This window comes from Leiobunum rupestre, chromosome 4, assembly GCF_980474605.1.
Source record: "Leiobunum rupestre chromosome 4, qqLeiRupe1.1.hap1, whole genome shotgun sequence".
Taxonomy (NCBI): Eukaryota; Metazoa; Arthropoda; class Arachnida; order Opiliones; family Sclerosomatidae; genus Leiobunum; species Leiobunum rupestre.
The window spans coordinates 40,914,327-40,931,096 of NC_143387.1; the positions used below are offsets into that span (position 1 = coordinate 40,914,327).

General features: G+C 35.8%; 1 protein-coding gene across 3 annotated transcripts; it reads left to right on the forward strand.

Moving 5' to 3' along the window:
* Positions 1-3,399: 3,399 nt before the first annotated feature.
* LOC149947807 (uncharacterized) lies at positions 3,400-11,502 on the forward strand. 3 transcript variants are annotated; one of them, XM_090171600.1, is made up of 11 exons: positions 3,400-3,464; positions 3,663-3,914; positions 4,683-4,822; positions 4,896-5,028; positions 5,097-6,932; positions 9,280-9,511; positions 9,578-9,709; positions 9,788-10,011; positions 10,074-10,552; positions 10,610-10,730; positions 10,934-11,502. In XM_090171600.1, exons 2-11 carry the CDS (start codon positions 3,819-3,821, stop codon positions 11,003-11,005), a joined length of 3,465 nt encoding a protein of 1,154 aa, XP_090027726.1. In that variant the 5' UTR covers positions 3,400-3,464; positions 3,663-3,818; the 3' UTR covers positions 11,006-11,502. The 3 variants fall into 3 exon arrangements, with proteins under 3 accessions (XP_090027726.1, XP_090027727.1, XP_090027728.1); XM_090171601.1 differs by lacking the exon at positions 3,400-3,464 and having other exon boundaries at positions 3,554-3,914; positions 10,934-11,501; XM_090171602.1 differs by lacking the exons at positions 3,400-3,464; positions 3,663-3,914 and adding an exon at positions 4,169-4,198 and having other exon boundaries at positions 10,934-11,501.
* Positions 11,503-16,770: the final 5,268 nt, after the last annotated feature.

Genomic DNA, 16,770 nt, shown 5'->3' on the forward strand with positions numbered 1-16,770 from the left:
AAAACCGTCAGTGCCGTATTTCCGCATAATTATCGCATATTTAGTCGACGATTGTTAAGAGCTTTTATTTAGTTATATAACCGTAGAGCTCAGACTTCTACGCTGAATCAGGGGAATTCGGGCACAGCCTAGTTCCAGGGATAAGAGTAAATGCAGCACGTGAAAAGAGGGCCCAGACTCATAGAAATCTCATAGGTAACTAGAATGCTGCCGCCTACGGCCGAGCTTGACGCCAGTTCGCCTTGAACCTTCAGCCAATGAGAGGCCGTAGAGTGGTTCCGCCAAGGAGGTTAATAATTCTCTTTGGATCCGCTACTATAGCGGGAGATAGGTGACGTCATTCTCTCTAGTGACATTAAATTCTTGGCAGAACCACTCTTTGAGCTCTGATTGGCTGAGATCTGGCTATCGTCTGCCACGGCGTTTGGCCCATTTGCCAGTTACACGGAAGCATTCTAGTTACCTATGAGATTTCTATGCCCAGACTCCTTATCTGCCTATGGGCCCAGGATCTCTAAGTCCGGCCCTGAAAACCGTCAATGGGAAAGCTCTCAGTATTCGAATCTAGGGTACGAGTTTAAATTATCTTTGCCATAAGCAAAGGTCTAGTCCAAATTTTTGACGATCACATACCCGTTATTAAGAGGTAGGTATTAAAAATCTGCACCTCCTAGTGGTTATGTTCCCAACTTAGTATTTCCTCAAATGAATTTCGCGCGTTGCATGATGATTGCGCAGAAGGCGTGCGCGAACGTTTTTAAACCTAGAACCACGCGAGAGAAATCTCCGCCGCGAGCCCTTAGCACCGCCTCGGGCGGTTCTCTTATTCGAAGAAATAGCGATAAACACGATAAATCTTATTTCACTAAATATAAAAGATTAGTACAGTCTCACAAGTCATAAAACTAACTTTTTTGGTTGAATTCTGGTGCGGTCTGCGGAGGGAAGGCGAAAGAAAATGGCAGCTCGCTTGGCGTCTTTTAAGACGTGATTGACCGAGGCGACTAACTAGAAATTTCGACAGTGAATTCGGTAAGTTGCTTTGCTCTAGAACCATTAACCCCTGGACGCGGTACTCAATGTTATAACGCCGTTTTAGTTTTCTCCACGTGGCAGCACCATCAAGCGGAGTAAAACGGGGAAATTGGTCCTCATGCTCGTTTTCCCCACCCCCCTTTTCTTGGCTGCGAGCGTTTCGTGCTCCTCGCAAATCGTCAAGTTCGTCGCTTTCGCGCCCTGACCGCCGTCTTCGAGATCCTGGGCTCGAGTTTTCACGCGGTGCCTGCCTCCGGATATTAGGGTATTTTTCACTAGGTCTTCCAATCATGGAACTAATAAGAAGCTTACTACATCTAACACAAGAATATAAATAAAATATTGATATTAATTTAATAAGTAAAAATAAATATTATGTATACATACCTTCAACACTTTCCCAAAACCTTTTAGATGGAATTTCAATACTGTACGCTATTATCGGTAAGCCTCGGCGCAACGCACAACTAACGGACGGAGAAAGAACGGAAAATATTTTGCCGAATGCCGCACGATAGGAGAGTGAAGTGAATACGTTTCGTCAGTTCTCGTTTTTACTGAGGACCATAATTTCCGCTTATTGCCAGTGGTGGCGTTGGAGTTTTTTTTTGAGATACACAAACATCGGTGTCGACCCGAGGCCTTAGACACCCGCACACACACTATAACTGATTAATCAGGGTGAGATATGTGTAACGACCACGCCAACGGGGGGATACGTGGGGACAGGGGTGGGGACACCCGTGGCGGAAGTATCCCGACCACCCGTTGGGGGATTGGTAGTCGTCCTCACACGGCCTTCCACAAACTCTGCCTCCCGGACGCCTGGGATTACAGGAGTGAGCCACTACTCCCGGCGGTGGCGTTGGAGTAGCGGAGGCTAAGTGAAAGCCGCGTCGCCTATCTAGCACCGGGTCCAGGGGTTAATGGTTCTAGCTTTGCTGTTGGCGGGTAAATTTGGCTCGTTTAAAAATTAATTTATCGTCATTAAAAAAAGATACAATTTTACGGCTGATATTTTGGAGTATATTTAAACATGATCTTTCAAATAGACCCAAGTTTTACCCAACCTGGACTTTTCCTTTAAATAAACTTAACAAAATATAAATAAACGATGCAAAAATGATATTAAAATTCAAGTATCATTATTTGTAAAGTCAAATTTACGAATAACGATGAGTAAAAACTAATAGCGTCGGCTTTAGCCGCTACCATGCCGCTACCTATCTAGGTTTCAATGGCAAACCAAAGGGGGCGTTGCGATAATTTTCGGTCGCAAATAGAGCCACGTAGCGAAAACACGATAAGTTCATAAACCTCTGTATTTTTGTCTCCTAAGCAAACAGTTTGCTATTATAAACACAAAGCATCTGCTTAGCAGAAAAATCCAGCAGTTTAAGACCTCGAGTTGGCTGCTCGGTGGTTTTATGTAAACTAAAAATGCTAATTTAAATAATTCTTTATGGAAAAACTACTAACTCATGTTACGTTATTGTTGCTTTCAGGCGACCAAAGAGCATATAGGACTACTTCATTAAGTTAGTCCTCCGTACCACTTACACTTTATTGACTGTGCTCAGTGTGCTATAGACCGTGGCAATAACATTACATTTTGCGGTTTTTGCATCGGTTTCCAAGTTTGGGATTAATATGATTAATACCTATGGTTATTGTTTATTAGATAAATAAAACATATATGGAGAAAAAAAATTAATGTTTCTACAGAGATTGTAAGTATCAAGTAAACTTAAAAAGTATAAAGCAATTAAATGAGTTTAAAAAAGAAATTAAGCTTACAAGTGGGCCTTAGCAATCTAGCCTATTAAATTAAATAATAAATTAAAGTAGACTTTTAGATTAAAAGAGTATACCTTTAACAAGGTTTCTTACAAACATACAGGTTTTTTAATTAATATGGTTTCGTCCACGTGATTAATAGAGCAATATAATCTAAAAAAAACAAGTCTATAAAGTTTAGTTAATCCATGTTAAAGTCATTGCCGTCGTTCATTACTTTGCTAGATTGCCTCCTTTTCAGTTGTAGGCCTAAACTTGTTTATACCATACTTTTGAGGAGAAGCGTAGGTCTCGACCTATTCGTGATTGGTCCCTTCCTTATTTGAAATGTTTTTTTTTTGGTATAGGCCTATTTGGCGGGAAATCGCTATTTGGGAATTTACTTGGAAATTAATAGAAATGACTCAATCCTCGTTGTTCTTAAGAATTATAGATAACTGCTAGTATATGAATTTAAATTTATGAAATTTCAATCAGTAATTAGTACTTAGTTATTAATTTCTCTTGAATAAGTTAAGGAACTAAGTGGAGGTTAGGGCATCTGCTTTTGTATTTAGTAAGCTTAGTGCTTAGGCTTAGGTCAAGTTTTACAATTCAAGGCAAGCTAAGGAATTTCTTTGCAAGAGATATAAGTAATATAAAATCTACTGCCCATACTTCGTTGTCCAGGAACCGCCCTCGTACATTTTATAATTAATCATTCATTATCATTCATTATTTTATAAATAATAAGTTAAAGTGTTTAATCCGTTAACTCATACCCAATAAATTTTCAATTCCTTTTTTACTGGGAAAATAAATGCAGAGCTTATTTTCTATTTAATGTATAGTTGAAGAGCCCTGAAGCAAACTTTGGTTGCGGTACTCCCAGCTTATTTAGACCTGTTATTAAAAAAAGGCACTTTTAAACTCTCACAGACAAAAGATTTAGAATTGGAATAATATAATTAAAAAGTGGTACACTACCCTTCAGTTTACCTCTTAACATGAGTAATCAAGAAAATATTCCACCTGACACCAAAATGTCAGTAACTGAAAAATCTTTGAAAACTCCAATCAACATAGTTGCGATTGATTCTAAGGTAATTATATTCTTGAGGGCAAAATCCTTAATTCAGTCAACCTCTTAGAGGTCTGCGCAATCATCTGACTACTAGTTTATTGATAAAAAGGTTTCGGTGCCAATGAGCTGGTTGCCAAATCTATATTTAGAATTTTAAGAGTTAAAGAAGTAGCTTGCTCAGCGGCCTTTTAAATCTTTTCCCGAAAGCTATAGTGAACAGATGTTTTTCATTGAATTTTAGGATTATTATACATTAAGATAGGCTAAATGGGAAATCAACAAGGGAATATGGCTAATTCAAAGGTAAAGTTAACCCAGTTTATCTAATTGTCTCATCCCTATGTACATTATAATAAAAAAAAATTAACACTGAAGGAATTGGTGATATTTTAAGGTGATTTGAATTCAAATCTCAATTCTTTTCATTTTTTAATCTGTTTTTCACTGGTAAAAAGAACAAAAATTTGTTAAATTAATTTATTAAAACATTTATATTTTTTGCTGCAAAGGGTGTTATTCCAAGTGACTGGTAAGACTTGCATTATCAGAATTTTGATTTGTGAATAACATTTTGTGAGAAAACCCCTGATTGGCCAATTTTTACTGTACAAAATATCTCCAATTATCTGTATAAATTTACATATGGAAATGTGCAGCTTGTTAGGCACTTCCCCTAAATTTGGTCCATACAACTGGCTGCCAGAATATTATTACTGTGGTAGTTGTTTTTTAAATGCCTTAAAATGACAAATTTATACTGAACTAGTTGCTCATTTATTTATTACAGAGACCTCTTGGTTCTCCTCTTGATTTGAATAATTCTGATCAGTGGCGTGAGAGAAATGTGGTTGTAACAAGCTATCAGCATCAAGAGAATACAGAGTCAGTGACACAAATTTTAAATGAGCTAGTAGATAACCTACCATGGTGAGTCGGGTTACTTTTATATACAAGCAAGGCTATAATAATTTGGACTGACAAGTAATTTAAAAATATTCAGTTTTCAAGCTGACATTTCTGGCACTGAAACTGATCCAAGTCGCTCTGCATCTGCTATAAATGCAAACCAATGTTTGGTTGTTTCCGAAGCAGAGTTAGTCACTGAGTTAGTTTCGGAGCCTGCCAACATATTGGTTAGTTTGACTTTTCTTATAGGCCTTCGATTTTTATTTCAGTATTTTAAGTGTTACATATTATTTAGGATAATGTTAAAATTGAAGAAATAGAAGAGATTTCAAATTTTACTGAACCATTGCCTAATGAGAATAGGACAAACTCTTCATTTGTAGAAGTTGAAGTATTGAAATTATCTGTTGATGTAAATGACATTAATGTCTCGCTTGACACTACTCCAAAAATTAATGAATCTGTAGTGAATGTTTCAAAGTCTGATTTAGAGCCTCAACTGAATCTCCAGGGGTGGAGTAATCCAAAGCCACTTACTGTTCTAGCTGAAAAAATAGTGTCTGATTTTCCAATTACTCAAACTGATGATAATCTAGATACAGACTATATCCAATTACCTCCAAAAAAAATTTCTTTTGAAGAAAATAAATCTACAGATTTGCCAAATTCAACTAAGGAAGCAGCTCAATCTTCTCCAAAAGAAATTGAAGTAGAAGTAACCACTTCAAGTAATTTTTCTCCCAAAAGTCTTGCTTTCCTTGCTAATGAGGAAAGATTATCTAAGATATCAGAAGCTACCGTTTCGAGTTCTGAAGAAGAAATAGCTAGTGCTTCTAATACAAAAAGCAGATCAAAATTGGAAAGTTTGCACCTTGAGATACAATGTCTATTAGAAAGTACGCAACACTTTGCAACTCTAGAAGGTGATCTGCCAATAGTACCTACTGATGTGTATGAAATCGGTGTTGTTGAAGAATGTGCCATATCCGAAGTAGCGAGTCCGCTTAAGCGTGTTGATATAAATACTGCAATTGCAAATCATTTGAATCAATCAGAGTCAATATCACCACAGCAAATATCTGAAACAACTCAACTTCGTCCAGAAACATTCAAGAGTTTAAGTTGCGAATCAATTATACAGGAAGATAGTATTATCGAACCCTCTGAATTATTTGCAACTACATTGAATTTACCAGAATTGGTAATATCTGAACGTAACGATAATAGTATTAATCAAACAGTAGAACTAGATAAATGTATTGAAGTGGCAACTAATCCTGAATTGCTTACGAAGAAGACTGAACCACTTGTATGTGAAGAATTGGAAGATTTTTCAGGACCATTTTCTAAATTTCTTGAAAACCTAAAGGAACCTGTTGAATCTAAAGAAATTGGGTGCCATACAATTATTGAAAAGTACACTGATTCTAATCCACTAGAAAACGATACTACAAATTGCCAAATTTTGGATAGAAGGGAAGAATTTTTGATTAACGAGACTTCCGAAGCAAGTGTCATTAGCAAGGACTGCTTTAATTTGAAAATAGACACTGAGCTGCCAAAAGAGCCTAGTGAACTGGATAATTCTGAAAAAGTTCAGGAATCATCCGTTCCAATGCCAACTCCTATGGGTGACTCTGATCTAGAATATGAGGGGAATGAAAAGACAACAGTAGACACTGATTTTGTTAATGATAATGTTCAAAATTCAAGTTTCTTGATCTCCGGTGATAAGAATAAAATGGAATTTGATGAAAATATCAATCCTTTTGAGACTAGAAGTAAACTCAACTTGGATAGAGTTCAAAATGAGAACATCTTTTCTCAACAAGTCACAAATGCTTCGAGACTGGATTTGACCGAAAGATGCAATTCGCCACCATCCCATATTAATCCTACTATGTTACCTTCTAATGACTATATTTCCGGCAATGTTGAAGACCTCAAGTGCCATAAAATGCTAAATCAAGATGAAGATGAGGGTGTAACTGTTGATAGTGAGAAGGATAATTTGGTTTCAGCGGCAACTGCTTTCGAAGATTATGCGGAAAATCTAGACTCTGGTATTTGTGATAATATAGAAACAACAAAATTAGATGCCAAAGCCGAAGGGGATCTAACTGGAGAAAATGTAAGTGAAATTTTCTATTTGACAGTCTTAGAGCCGTATTAAAATAAACAGTTCTCGTTACTTACGTCAAGAAACTATACAGCTTTAGTTAGTAACTATGCGATTAATATTTGAAAATTACCTTTGTTCTCTAAAGCACATCTTAAAGGGAGTAGAACTCTACCATGTAAAATCAAGCTTATGTTATAATTACTCACTCGTGTCCTGACAGTCTAAAAAGTAGTAGAAAATCGTACTGCGGGAGCATATCTCCAAACTATTTAAACGCTCCTTGCATCAGGATGGGAAATTGGAATTTTTTATTGATGGAAGATTAACCTTCTCTGTTATGGTTATACTCCCTTTAAGAGTCTTGTCCGAATAGTATTCTTTAACTTAATTGAATTAAGCCGATTCACGCTTTTCAATTTGAAATGAATGTTACTTAAACTTCCTATTCCATTTGCATTAATTCGTTCAATAAGCCATTATACTTAAACTTCACCAGTGTTGTAGCTAGAAATTAATAAACGGGTGCCCTGCTCTATTTCAAAATTTACAAGGGTGGAGTTGAATTAAGACTGAAAATTTAGTAGTCAAAGCTACATGACATTGATTCCATAGCTAATAAGCAGTACTGCTTAGCATACCACTAAATATTCTGTAAGCGATAAAGTATATCATTGTTTTACAGCTAATAAATTGGCATAAAAAAATAAGACATTTATCTTGGTACCTTTTTGAAGTAGTTGTTTGAGTTTTTTTCATTTCAAAGATATTTAAGAAAAACCGAATCATTTCTTGGGTGATTATTTAACGAGGCCCACAATTTCCTGGACCCATGAATAGAACCCATTAAAAATACATTATAAGGTTGAATTTAACTTAATGCTCACGATGTAATAAATATTAATCTCATCATCACATTTGTAGATTGTAGGTACTGATAACTTGCGCAACTTAAAATACTTCGTAGGCTTCCCACTTAAATTTTTTAGAAAGGTTTTTAATTTATTTTTCCACTCCTATATGTTAAAACGTGGGTAAAACGTGTTTTTCAATCACAACCTGAAACTTTTGTACAGGCGAAACAATCGTGGCATTTCCTATTGCATAGAAAACTAATTTTTAAGTATTAATTTTCCTTTTCTGGCGGCATATTGGCCACAACATGAGAAATAGCAGGAAACATCTTAAAGTAAGAGAGGTTCCCTCAGTTATGTGCAAAATTACAATTTTCCTTATTAGGAACCCAATAGGTACTATATCTTGATTGATGTTTTATAGGGTATTATGTTGCTTGATTTCGCGAATTTGTTTACCGAATACCGGCAAAATGTTTTGGGAAAGTGGTTTTAGTGCTACAAAATTTATTTTTTATAAATGGTGGCTAAATCCCAACTTTAATCGAATTTTGAGCGCGGTTTATTATGACGACGAGAAGGGGTTACGCTCTTCTCAAATGTATTATTAGTTAAGTTTTAATACATCATTAATTTTTTAATTAAATATTAGGTATAGTTTAAGTTTTATATTAATAATATTTTTTCTGTTATTTATTGATAAAAATGTATTTCCGTCGGGGGTAAACCGCGATACTGACGCTGCACGGCCCACAGAAAGTTTGGCGCCCTTTCTGAACTAATGCAATTGATGAAGCTTAGCACCGGACGTTGCATACATATGACAATCATGTTTTGAAACTGATGTTCCGATAGGCTTAATTTGCTTAACCTCTCTAATTTTGCAGTTAACTCAGTTTTGGTATTGATATATTAAACGTCCTCTGTTATGTTTTGCCTTTTAAGGCAATTAAATACTAACGTTTAAAAAAAACAGAAAGCAAAAATCCTCTTAACACCGAATCTATTGTTTTGAAATCTGGCCTTCGGTTGTAAAAGGTATGGGTCATAAGTTTTTTAATTTAAAATTGGCTAAAATTTTTGTCGAAACGACCAAATAAAATTTTGTAAATTTTCGTAAAAGATTTCCAGCACCGATTTAAAATTTTTCCGCTATGGAAGCGCTCGGGAGGGGCCAATGGAATTCGCTTTTTAGTTCCTCCTCAATGCGTCAAACCGAAGGTTCTTTTCGGGTCGCTATGGTAACCGGGGAGGGGGGGGGATAATTGTTACATATACCCCGTAGAACATTTACGAGCAAATTGTCGCGAAGTCTGACGTTCGGACTATCAAGTTATATTAGTCACATTTCTCATAATTTTCTGGTTTTTGTAAGTCTTGCTTCAGTAGTTAATCAATTTGGTAGATCCTGCCATTGTAAAGTAAACACCCTTTAGGTGATATAACTTTTATACTAAGCCTATGCTTTCTTTATTTATATTTAATTCCCAACGTTTAATAATTAGGTTGGTGTCGCATCTGTCAATAGACGTGGTACTTTCAAGAAAACTACTCAACACCTCCCAGTTGATTCAAATCCAGCATCACCTTCACATTCAAACCTTATCAACGAAACTTTATCCGGTACCTCCAGTCCTGATTTATCATTAGGAGCTTCTGCACCTTTGATAAATCATAGCGAAGCTGGCCCCGAAGTAGCTCAATTTACAGAGGATGAATTCCGTTCAGCAGCTGAAGGTATGGTTTTCCATTAAGATAGTGGTCATGTACATAAGTTTAAAGAAACTTTATTACTTTGTGTAGTCTTCAAAGATCCAGCTGATTTTGACTTCTTGCTTCGAGCAGGAAGCAGCCAAGTACTGAAAGAATCTACACTGTCCCGCCTCTCTTTGTATGTCAAATTTGACCCTTTAGTGAAAGTACCTAGTTCACCTGGTATGGTACCAATCTATATCACTAAATCTCCAAGGTATGAATATTATACATTTATAACTGGGTACATTTTATTTTTAGGTAAGCCTTCAAAGCCAGCTAACAAAACGCCTGAAAAAACGCAATCTTCCGATTCAGTTGAACCACTGGATAACACGGACCAGTTGGATAATACTCTCAACACCAAAAAGAACTTTAATACTACTAAACTTATTGAATTTGATTCGCCTAAACATGTGACTCAAGAGAAGCAATTGCCAAAAATGGTGCCAGTGGAGCCTATGCAAAGGCTTGGTGAAAATCAAGTTAGAATATTTAATGAATCTTTTAATAGTTAAGGGTATTATTAATAGAAGTTATATTTTAGGCAGAGTCTGGGAAATTCTTTACGGAAGAGGATATGAAAAAAGCCTTGCAAATTCATGACCTCTTATATCAGGAAAGATTACTTAAAAAGGAAAAGGAAGGTGTTGAAAAGGAGCAGGCTTTTAAAGCTGAAATTACGGAGCTTCAGAGGCATGTTAAACTCCAAGCAGATTGCCTTAGTTGCACACGAAAGCTTCTCCACGAAACAACTAAAATGTCCAAAATGTGGCGAGAAAAAAAGGAACAAGAACGTGTCGAACAAACTAAAGAAAGAGATCAGGCGCTAGAAGATCTACAGAGTGTCGAAACAGCTTTTGGAGATTTACATAAGCGTTACGAGAAAACCAAAGCTATTTTGGAAGGCTATAAACAAAAGGAAAATGAACTGAGAGAGGAGCTTCTTGACTGCCAAGAGAAGTTGCGTAAGCAAGAACAAATGTATGAGGCACTGCGATCAAGAACGGAAGATCAACTCGAGAGGTAAAAATTTAAAAGCTATTTCCATTTTGCAATTCCTTAAATTTACTCCTTTTAAAGTGCTAATGTTGAAATTGAAAATGCAAAGAAGTCCGGTAGTTCTGATCTAGCCATCCTAAGTGCGCAGCTTAGGAAATCTGAAATGAAAGTAGCCAGCTTAGAAAGAACCTTGGTTCAGAAGGTTAGTTGTTTTTGTAATAAACTGTTAGAAAAGAGCTATTATTTACAGAGTAGGCTCGGAAGTATAAGCTGGCTCTACAGGTCAAAAACCAAGTTGATTCAAAATATGGAAGTGATTATTGAAAAAACTAGTCATGGCCAACTACCCTACTTTTCTCATACACTAATTGAATATTTGTTGTTGATAAAAAAAATTTAATATAGGAACAAGAATATGATGAACTCAGCCATGGCTATGATGATCTCATTGCAAGGTTCGATTCGCAGCGTAATTGAAGAATGATTACCATAATGGCCCTAAAACAGCACCAATAACTGGAATGCTTCTAATTATATTGCTTTCCGCGAAAGTCTTTCAAAAAAAAAATAAGAATATGCCTCCCTCAGGGTCAGGGAAATATTTAATAATCCCTTATAAGGTGTACTTGTACTGGTATTTAAAAACCTTTGTTCTTTTAAATGTTTATTTTTCACAATTTCATTTTACAACAGTTCACTTGTTTATTTTGTGTTAAACTTTCTCCTAGTTTTGTAATGTTTAAAAATGTAAATATAAAAAGTCCAGCATTGGCGTAATTAGCCTGAATTATATTTTATAATATAATAAATATCATGTAGTAAATATTTTACTTGCATGAAAAATGTTCATAGTTTCAAAACACTGCTAATGTTAATAGTTTTAGTAATTTAATTATAATACTTTATTAAAAGTTAAAACTAGTGTAAAGATCCATTAGCATAATATTGTAATTACAAAGTTAAGTTTTTAGACAAGATCCTAAATTCACAAAAAATAAATGCACTGGTTTTGTTCAAATTAAACAACTGATTATTTAAAAACACTTGTAACATTGTTTTTATAGTGATATAAGCATAGAAACTACAAGAGGAATTGAAAGAGTCGATGAAAAGTGTTACGGGCAAAAGGTTCTCCGTTCATTTCCGCTTAATTTAATTGGCCATCATTTCCAAAGCTTTTTTTTTATTGGACCAGAGATAACCGGAAATGAAGGGAGAACCTTTTGCCTGTGTCATCTTAGTAAAGCACGTACAAAGGCAGGGCCTTCTATCAGTGATGCCAGATCGTGGGATTTTTTGCGCGTTTTTTTTGGAAATGGGATAATGGGTTTTCTTAACCAAATCAAAGGGTTTTGTGGGATTTTCCACTTTTTGGGAGATTTTCGATCGCCAGTTCAAATTACCCACGAAAAGTTTTCTAAAGAAATATTGATACTGCCTTTCGAGAAAAAAGAAAGTACCCCCTTCCACCTGTTCGGCAGCTTCGGCTCGATAACGTTCCTAATTTTACTTTTAATTCTCATAAGCCACTGAACCCAACCTTATTCCTCCCTCCATAAAGAACGCAAGGCGTCGCGAGCCGCAATGAAAACCGGGGAGGATCATGACGTGCGCCAAGTTCCAAGAAAGGCGAAAGGTCGCTGCTGCGCTTGCAGCTGGCTTTCGCATTTCTTGGAATTCATCCACAGTCTTATCTCCTAAACAACTTGGGAGTAGAGAAAAACGAAACTGTCCATTGTCCAATTTGAAGAGGAGCAAGGGTCAAATGGGTGTGGGGGGGGGGCGCATTCAGAGGATTAAACTATAACGTTACTGTGGAATGCATATTGCATTTTGATATCTAGCTTTGAGGCCAATTAGCCTTTTCAGTTTACATAGAGCCACGTAGTAGACTGGTTCACTTTTCTCTAAAGCAGAGCTGCCAGATATAATTTTACCTTCACCGCCCAACAGCTCTTCAAAGGAGCCCAATTATAAATAGGCCCTATTTTGTAAACAAGCCCAAATTCTAGCCCAATTTGGCGAGAGTTTATTTTTTAAAAGGCGTGCTTTTCAAAATATTGGTGTTTGCGTGATGTTATAGTTTTAAGTATCATGGGAAATTTTATAGAAACTCCAATTTTTATTATTCGACATATTTTTTTAAGTACAAATTAATCGAATTTTTGAAGAAAAACTGTACATATATTGAGAGTAATATATTTCGGAGTGCTTTAAAGCGTATTCATTTGAAAGAAATCGGTATCCTACCGATTTTAGTGTATATTATCGAAAACCTCTGAAAGAAAGCCCAAAAAACAGCCCAACAGCCCAATTCATTTTTTCCCGCAAGTAGACATAAAAAGAAGCCCAATTGGGCTGTAAAAGAGCCCAACTGGCAGCTCTGCTCTAAAGTGGTCATTTTAACAAGTCTAGCGGCATTTTGGGTAACATTTGGCCAAATGAGTTTTTTTTTACTAATTCGGACCTCCTGAACACGAATTTCGATGTTGGCACTCCCGATTTTGGACCGGAAGCTCAGAATTCAAGATGGCGGACGTTTTCTTACAAGTACGATATTTTCAGTCCCGAGGCCGTTTTCAAGGTTGTTCTTGTCGTAGAATGCAAAAATAATTGTTATAGACTGTTAAAGCAATTATTTGACAGTTTTATATTATAATTTTCCATAAAATAAATAGATAATCGTGGAAAAATTACATTATATTATGTACTGGGCTACTTATTTCGGAGATAAGATTTAATAAGATTTAAATACAGGGCGAAGGCGCGGAAATCGAATTCCTTTTGATAAAAAAAAGCTTTTTTCGCGTGCCTACGCAATATTTTTGTTCAAACTATGTTGAAATAAGTAAATGTGACAAATTTAAAATTATATTCAAAAAATTTACTAAATTAAATAAACTAATTAAACGAGAATGCGTTTCTCGACGGGAAAGGGAAAAAGTGAGGAATATATAGGAGGCGCGTTATTGATCTGAAAACGACATTTTCCAACTCATTATTGATATAAAAGCACCATTTTTAAAAGCGTTATTTGAAAGACGAATTTCGGAACGTATCTGTAACTATTAATATAAAAAGTATGAATTGTATACCATGCCTTCTTGATGTGTACCATATTGTACCTCTTATACAAGGAATAGAAAAGAGTTCCCAATTGAAGAAAATCTTCGGATATTACGTTTCAAAAACATTAACCGATAAGATTTTAAGATACATTTTCCTAAAACGTGAAAATATTTTCCGATTTTTCCAAAAATTTGAATATAAAGCATTCTCATGTTAAAAATAATACCCTATAAATTAAAACTCTATCTCTTGTAGTTTTTGAGAAAAATGCCCAGTCTGATCAATTCCGGACACCTTGTGGACTTTTCTACCTTTCTGCGTTTTTAAGAATTTTTTGCATCATAGTCCATAGGTGGTTCTTATTAAAGGGACACACCGGTGTTTGAAAATTCGGCCCAAATTTAGCACGTGGTAGCAGATACTACCATTCCTTTTCTGGTCAAATCAAACGCCGGTGTGGCCCTTAATCTTTATCTTATCGTATATTTTATTATCCAAGACTATTCTCCTATTTGGCTTTACGTTGCTAAGCAACCAGTTTTGAAATTTTAATGATTAGGGTTAGTTTTTCTTTTCAGTTTAGTTAGTCACATGCCAGATTACGACCATTACGTGCACGGTACTGATGAGCCCCAAATATGGCGAAAGCGGCTCACCTTTGGGGAAATTCTGTCGGTTATAATTTTTCTAAATTGGTTTTTGACTCGAAGATCTATTTGACCCGATTTTCGCGTTTTTATATTTTTTTCGAAGACCTATTGGTACGAGCAGAAATCCATACCTCTACTTGGAATGCTTATCGCGGCAGATTTTCGTCTCGATGTGCCTGACGGTTTTTTTGACGTCACTATGTTAACTTAACGCACGCAAAGGGAATTTTTGGTCTCGTAGGCGGGGCCAAAGCCGTCAAAGTGATCTTACCATACGCTATACGGTAGGATAAGTATTACAAGTAGAGGTATGGATTCCTGGTACGAGTTATTCATTTTGAAATGACTTTAAATTTGTTGATGATTTCGTTTTTTTGCTTCTCTTTTTATTTAGGACTTTTCTACCTTTTCGCGTATTTACTAAAGTTTACCCAAAATTACACGAAATTATCGAATTTTAAAATAATTTCAACAATTTATACAATTTTAACCAAATTTACAGAAAATTATAAAGTTTTGACAAATCTTTAACAATTTTATCAAAATTTTAGGAATTTATATAACTTTCCCAAAAATTTACCAAAATTTACAATATTTGATCTATTTTTTCTTTAATTCTACGCAAATTTAGACATAGAATAAATTTACCAGGGCAATTTTAGATATTTCAAGTAAATTTGCCCTATTATATCCCGAATGTAGGCAATTCACATACATTTTGTCAATTTCTTAAAATTTCGCTAATTTTTCAAAATATACTTGCATTTACCCATTTTACATACACTTACCCAGTTTAATTATATATTCCCCAATTTAACCACCTTTTTAATAAAAAAAATAGCATTAGAAAATTTTAAATATTTCATAGGGGGGGCCCTTAGAATCTTCGATTTTCCTATGTTAATTAACATCTAGGGGCAACAAACACAGCACCCCACACAAGGAGAATGCAACCCGTCAAAAGTCGTTCATTTTCTTGTGTACATTTTTCATTGGTTAGACGCTTTAGCGCCTGTTGCCGTCGGAAGGGGAAATTCGGAAATTGTCTTCCCTCTCTCCGTTAAACGTGCAGCGTAAAGGTTCGTCCAATGAAATTTGTACACAACACCGCGTTAGCGTGTTTAAAGGCTAACTGCGTTCACCTTGTGTTTGTTGGTTCTGGATTAACATATTATGTTCACCATCATGGACGCCATCTTGAATTTTAAGTTTCGGGCCAGGGCTAATAAATTGCTTGAACAGTCTATAACAATTATTTTCGCATTCTATGACGTAAATAACCCTGAAGACGGCATTTACAGAATAACGTTCGCCATGTTGGGCGCCATCTTGAATTCTGAGCTTCCGGTCCAAAATTGGGAGTGCCAACATCGAAATTCGTGTTCAGGAGGTCCGAATTAGTAAAAAAAAACTCATTTGGCCAAATTTTACCCAAAATGCCGCTAGAATCCTATTTTGACGAAAAGTGAACCAGTCTAGTAGTGGGAAATGCTAGAAGCTCATAAACTGCTGGATTTTCGTCTGCTAAGCAGACGCTTTATTGAAAAATCATCGACGAAAATCCAGCAACAGTCCATGAGCTTCTCGCATTTGCCACTACGTGGCTCTATGTAAACTGAAAAGGCTAATTATATCAATTGCACTAACTTTAAGCCAGAACCCCGACATTTAAATCTCCACAATTCAAAAATGTATAATGAATAAAATGGTAGAGTTGCTACCTATGGATAAGCAAGGAGGATAAAGTAAACTAGTTCTTTAAATATGACATTAATAATTTTTCCAAAAAATAAAAATAAATAAAATACAAAACAAAAAATAACTAATTTAATTCGGTCCCAAAAAATTGTACCTGTTTTCCGAGGAGTTTTCGTGAATATATAGGGGTTGTGGCTTTAGGGCGGTTTTTCACCGAAACTGTGGGATTTTTAACTTTCGAACATTGGCAACACTGCCTTCTATTCCTGTGGTAGTTTCTATTATATAAGTCTTACAAGGATAGACATAACAAAAACATATGAATAGTTAATTCTGGTCAGTTGCTTAGCGATTGCGTAATCGATAGTCACTTCCTAAGAATTTGGGATTGCAGATAATGAAAACCCTACCAAAAATAATACAGACCTCTACCTAGATAAGAAAACAATCCCGCGTTACGAACTTGCTGGAACCAAAGATAATCTAGACTACGTACCCTAGATTGGAAACGCGGAGAGATTCCTACGGGCTCCCGTCTAACCATGCAATTCCCTAGTTGCGGGGGGCAATGTAATAGCGGGGGGGTAAAAAGTCTGAAAAATTCAGTTCGGTTCAGTTTTATATCTCGTATTCGCGGTCGGTGCTGGCTGCTGGCACTCTAAACTAAAAAAAATCGGGACTGGAGGACGAGGCCCAAGGGTTCGACCAAGTTTGATTTGAAGCGTAAATTTTCTTTATTTTACTGATTGGATTTCAAAGGTATTTGTTTTAAGTTACATTAACCAGATATAATATTAAACTAAGGTTTATTTTATTTTACCAAGG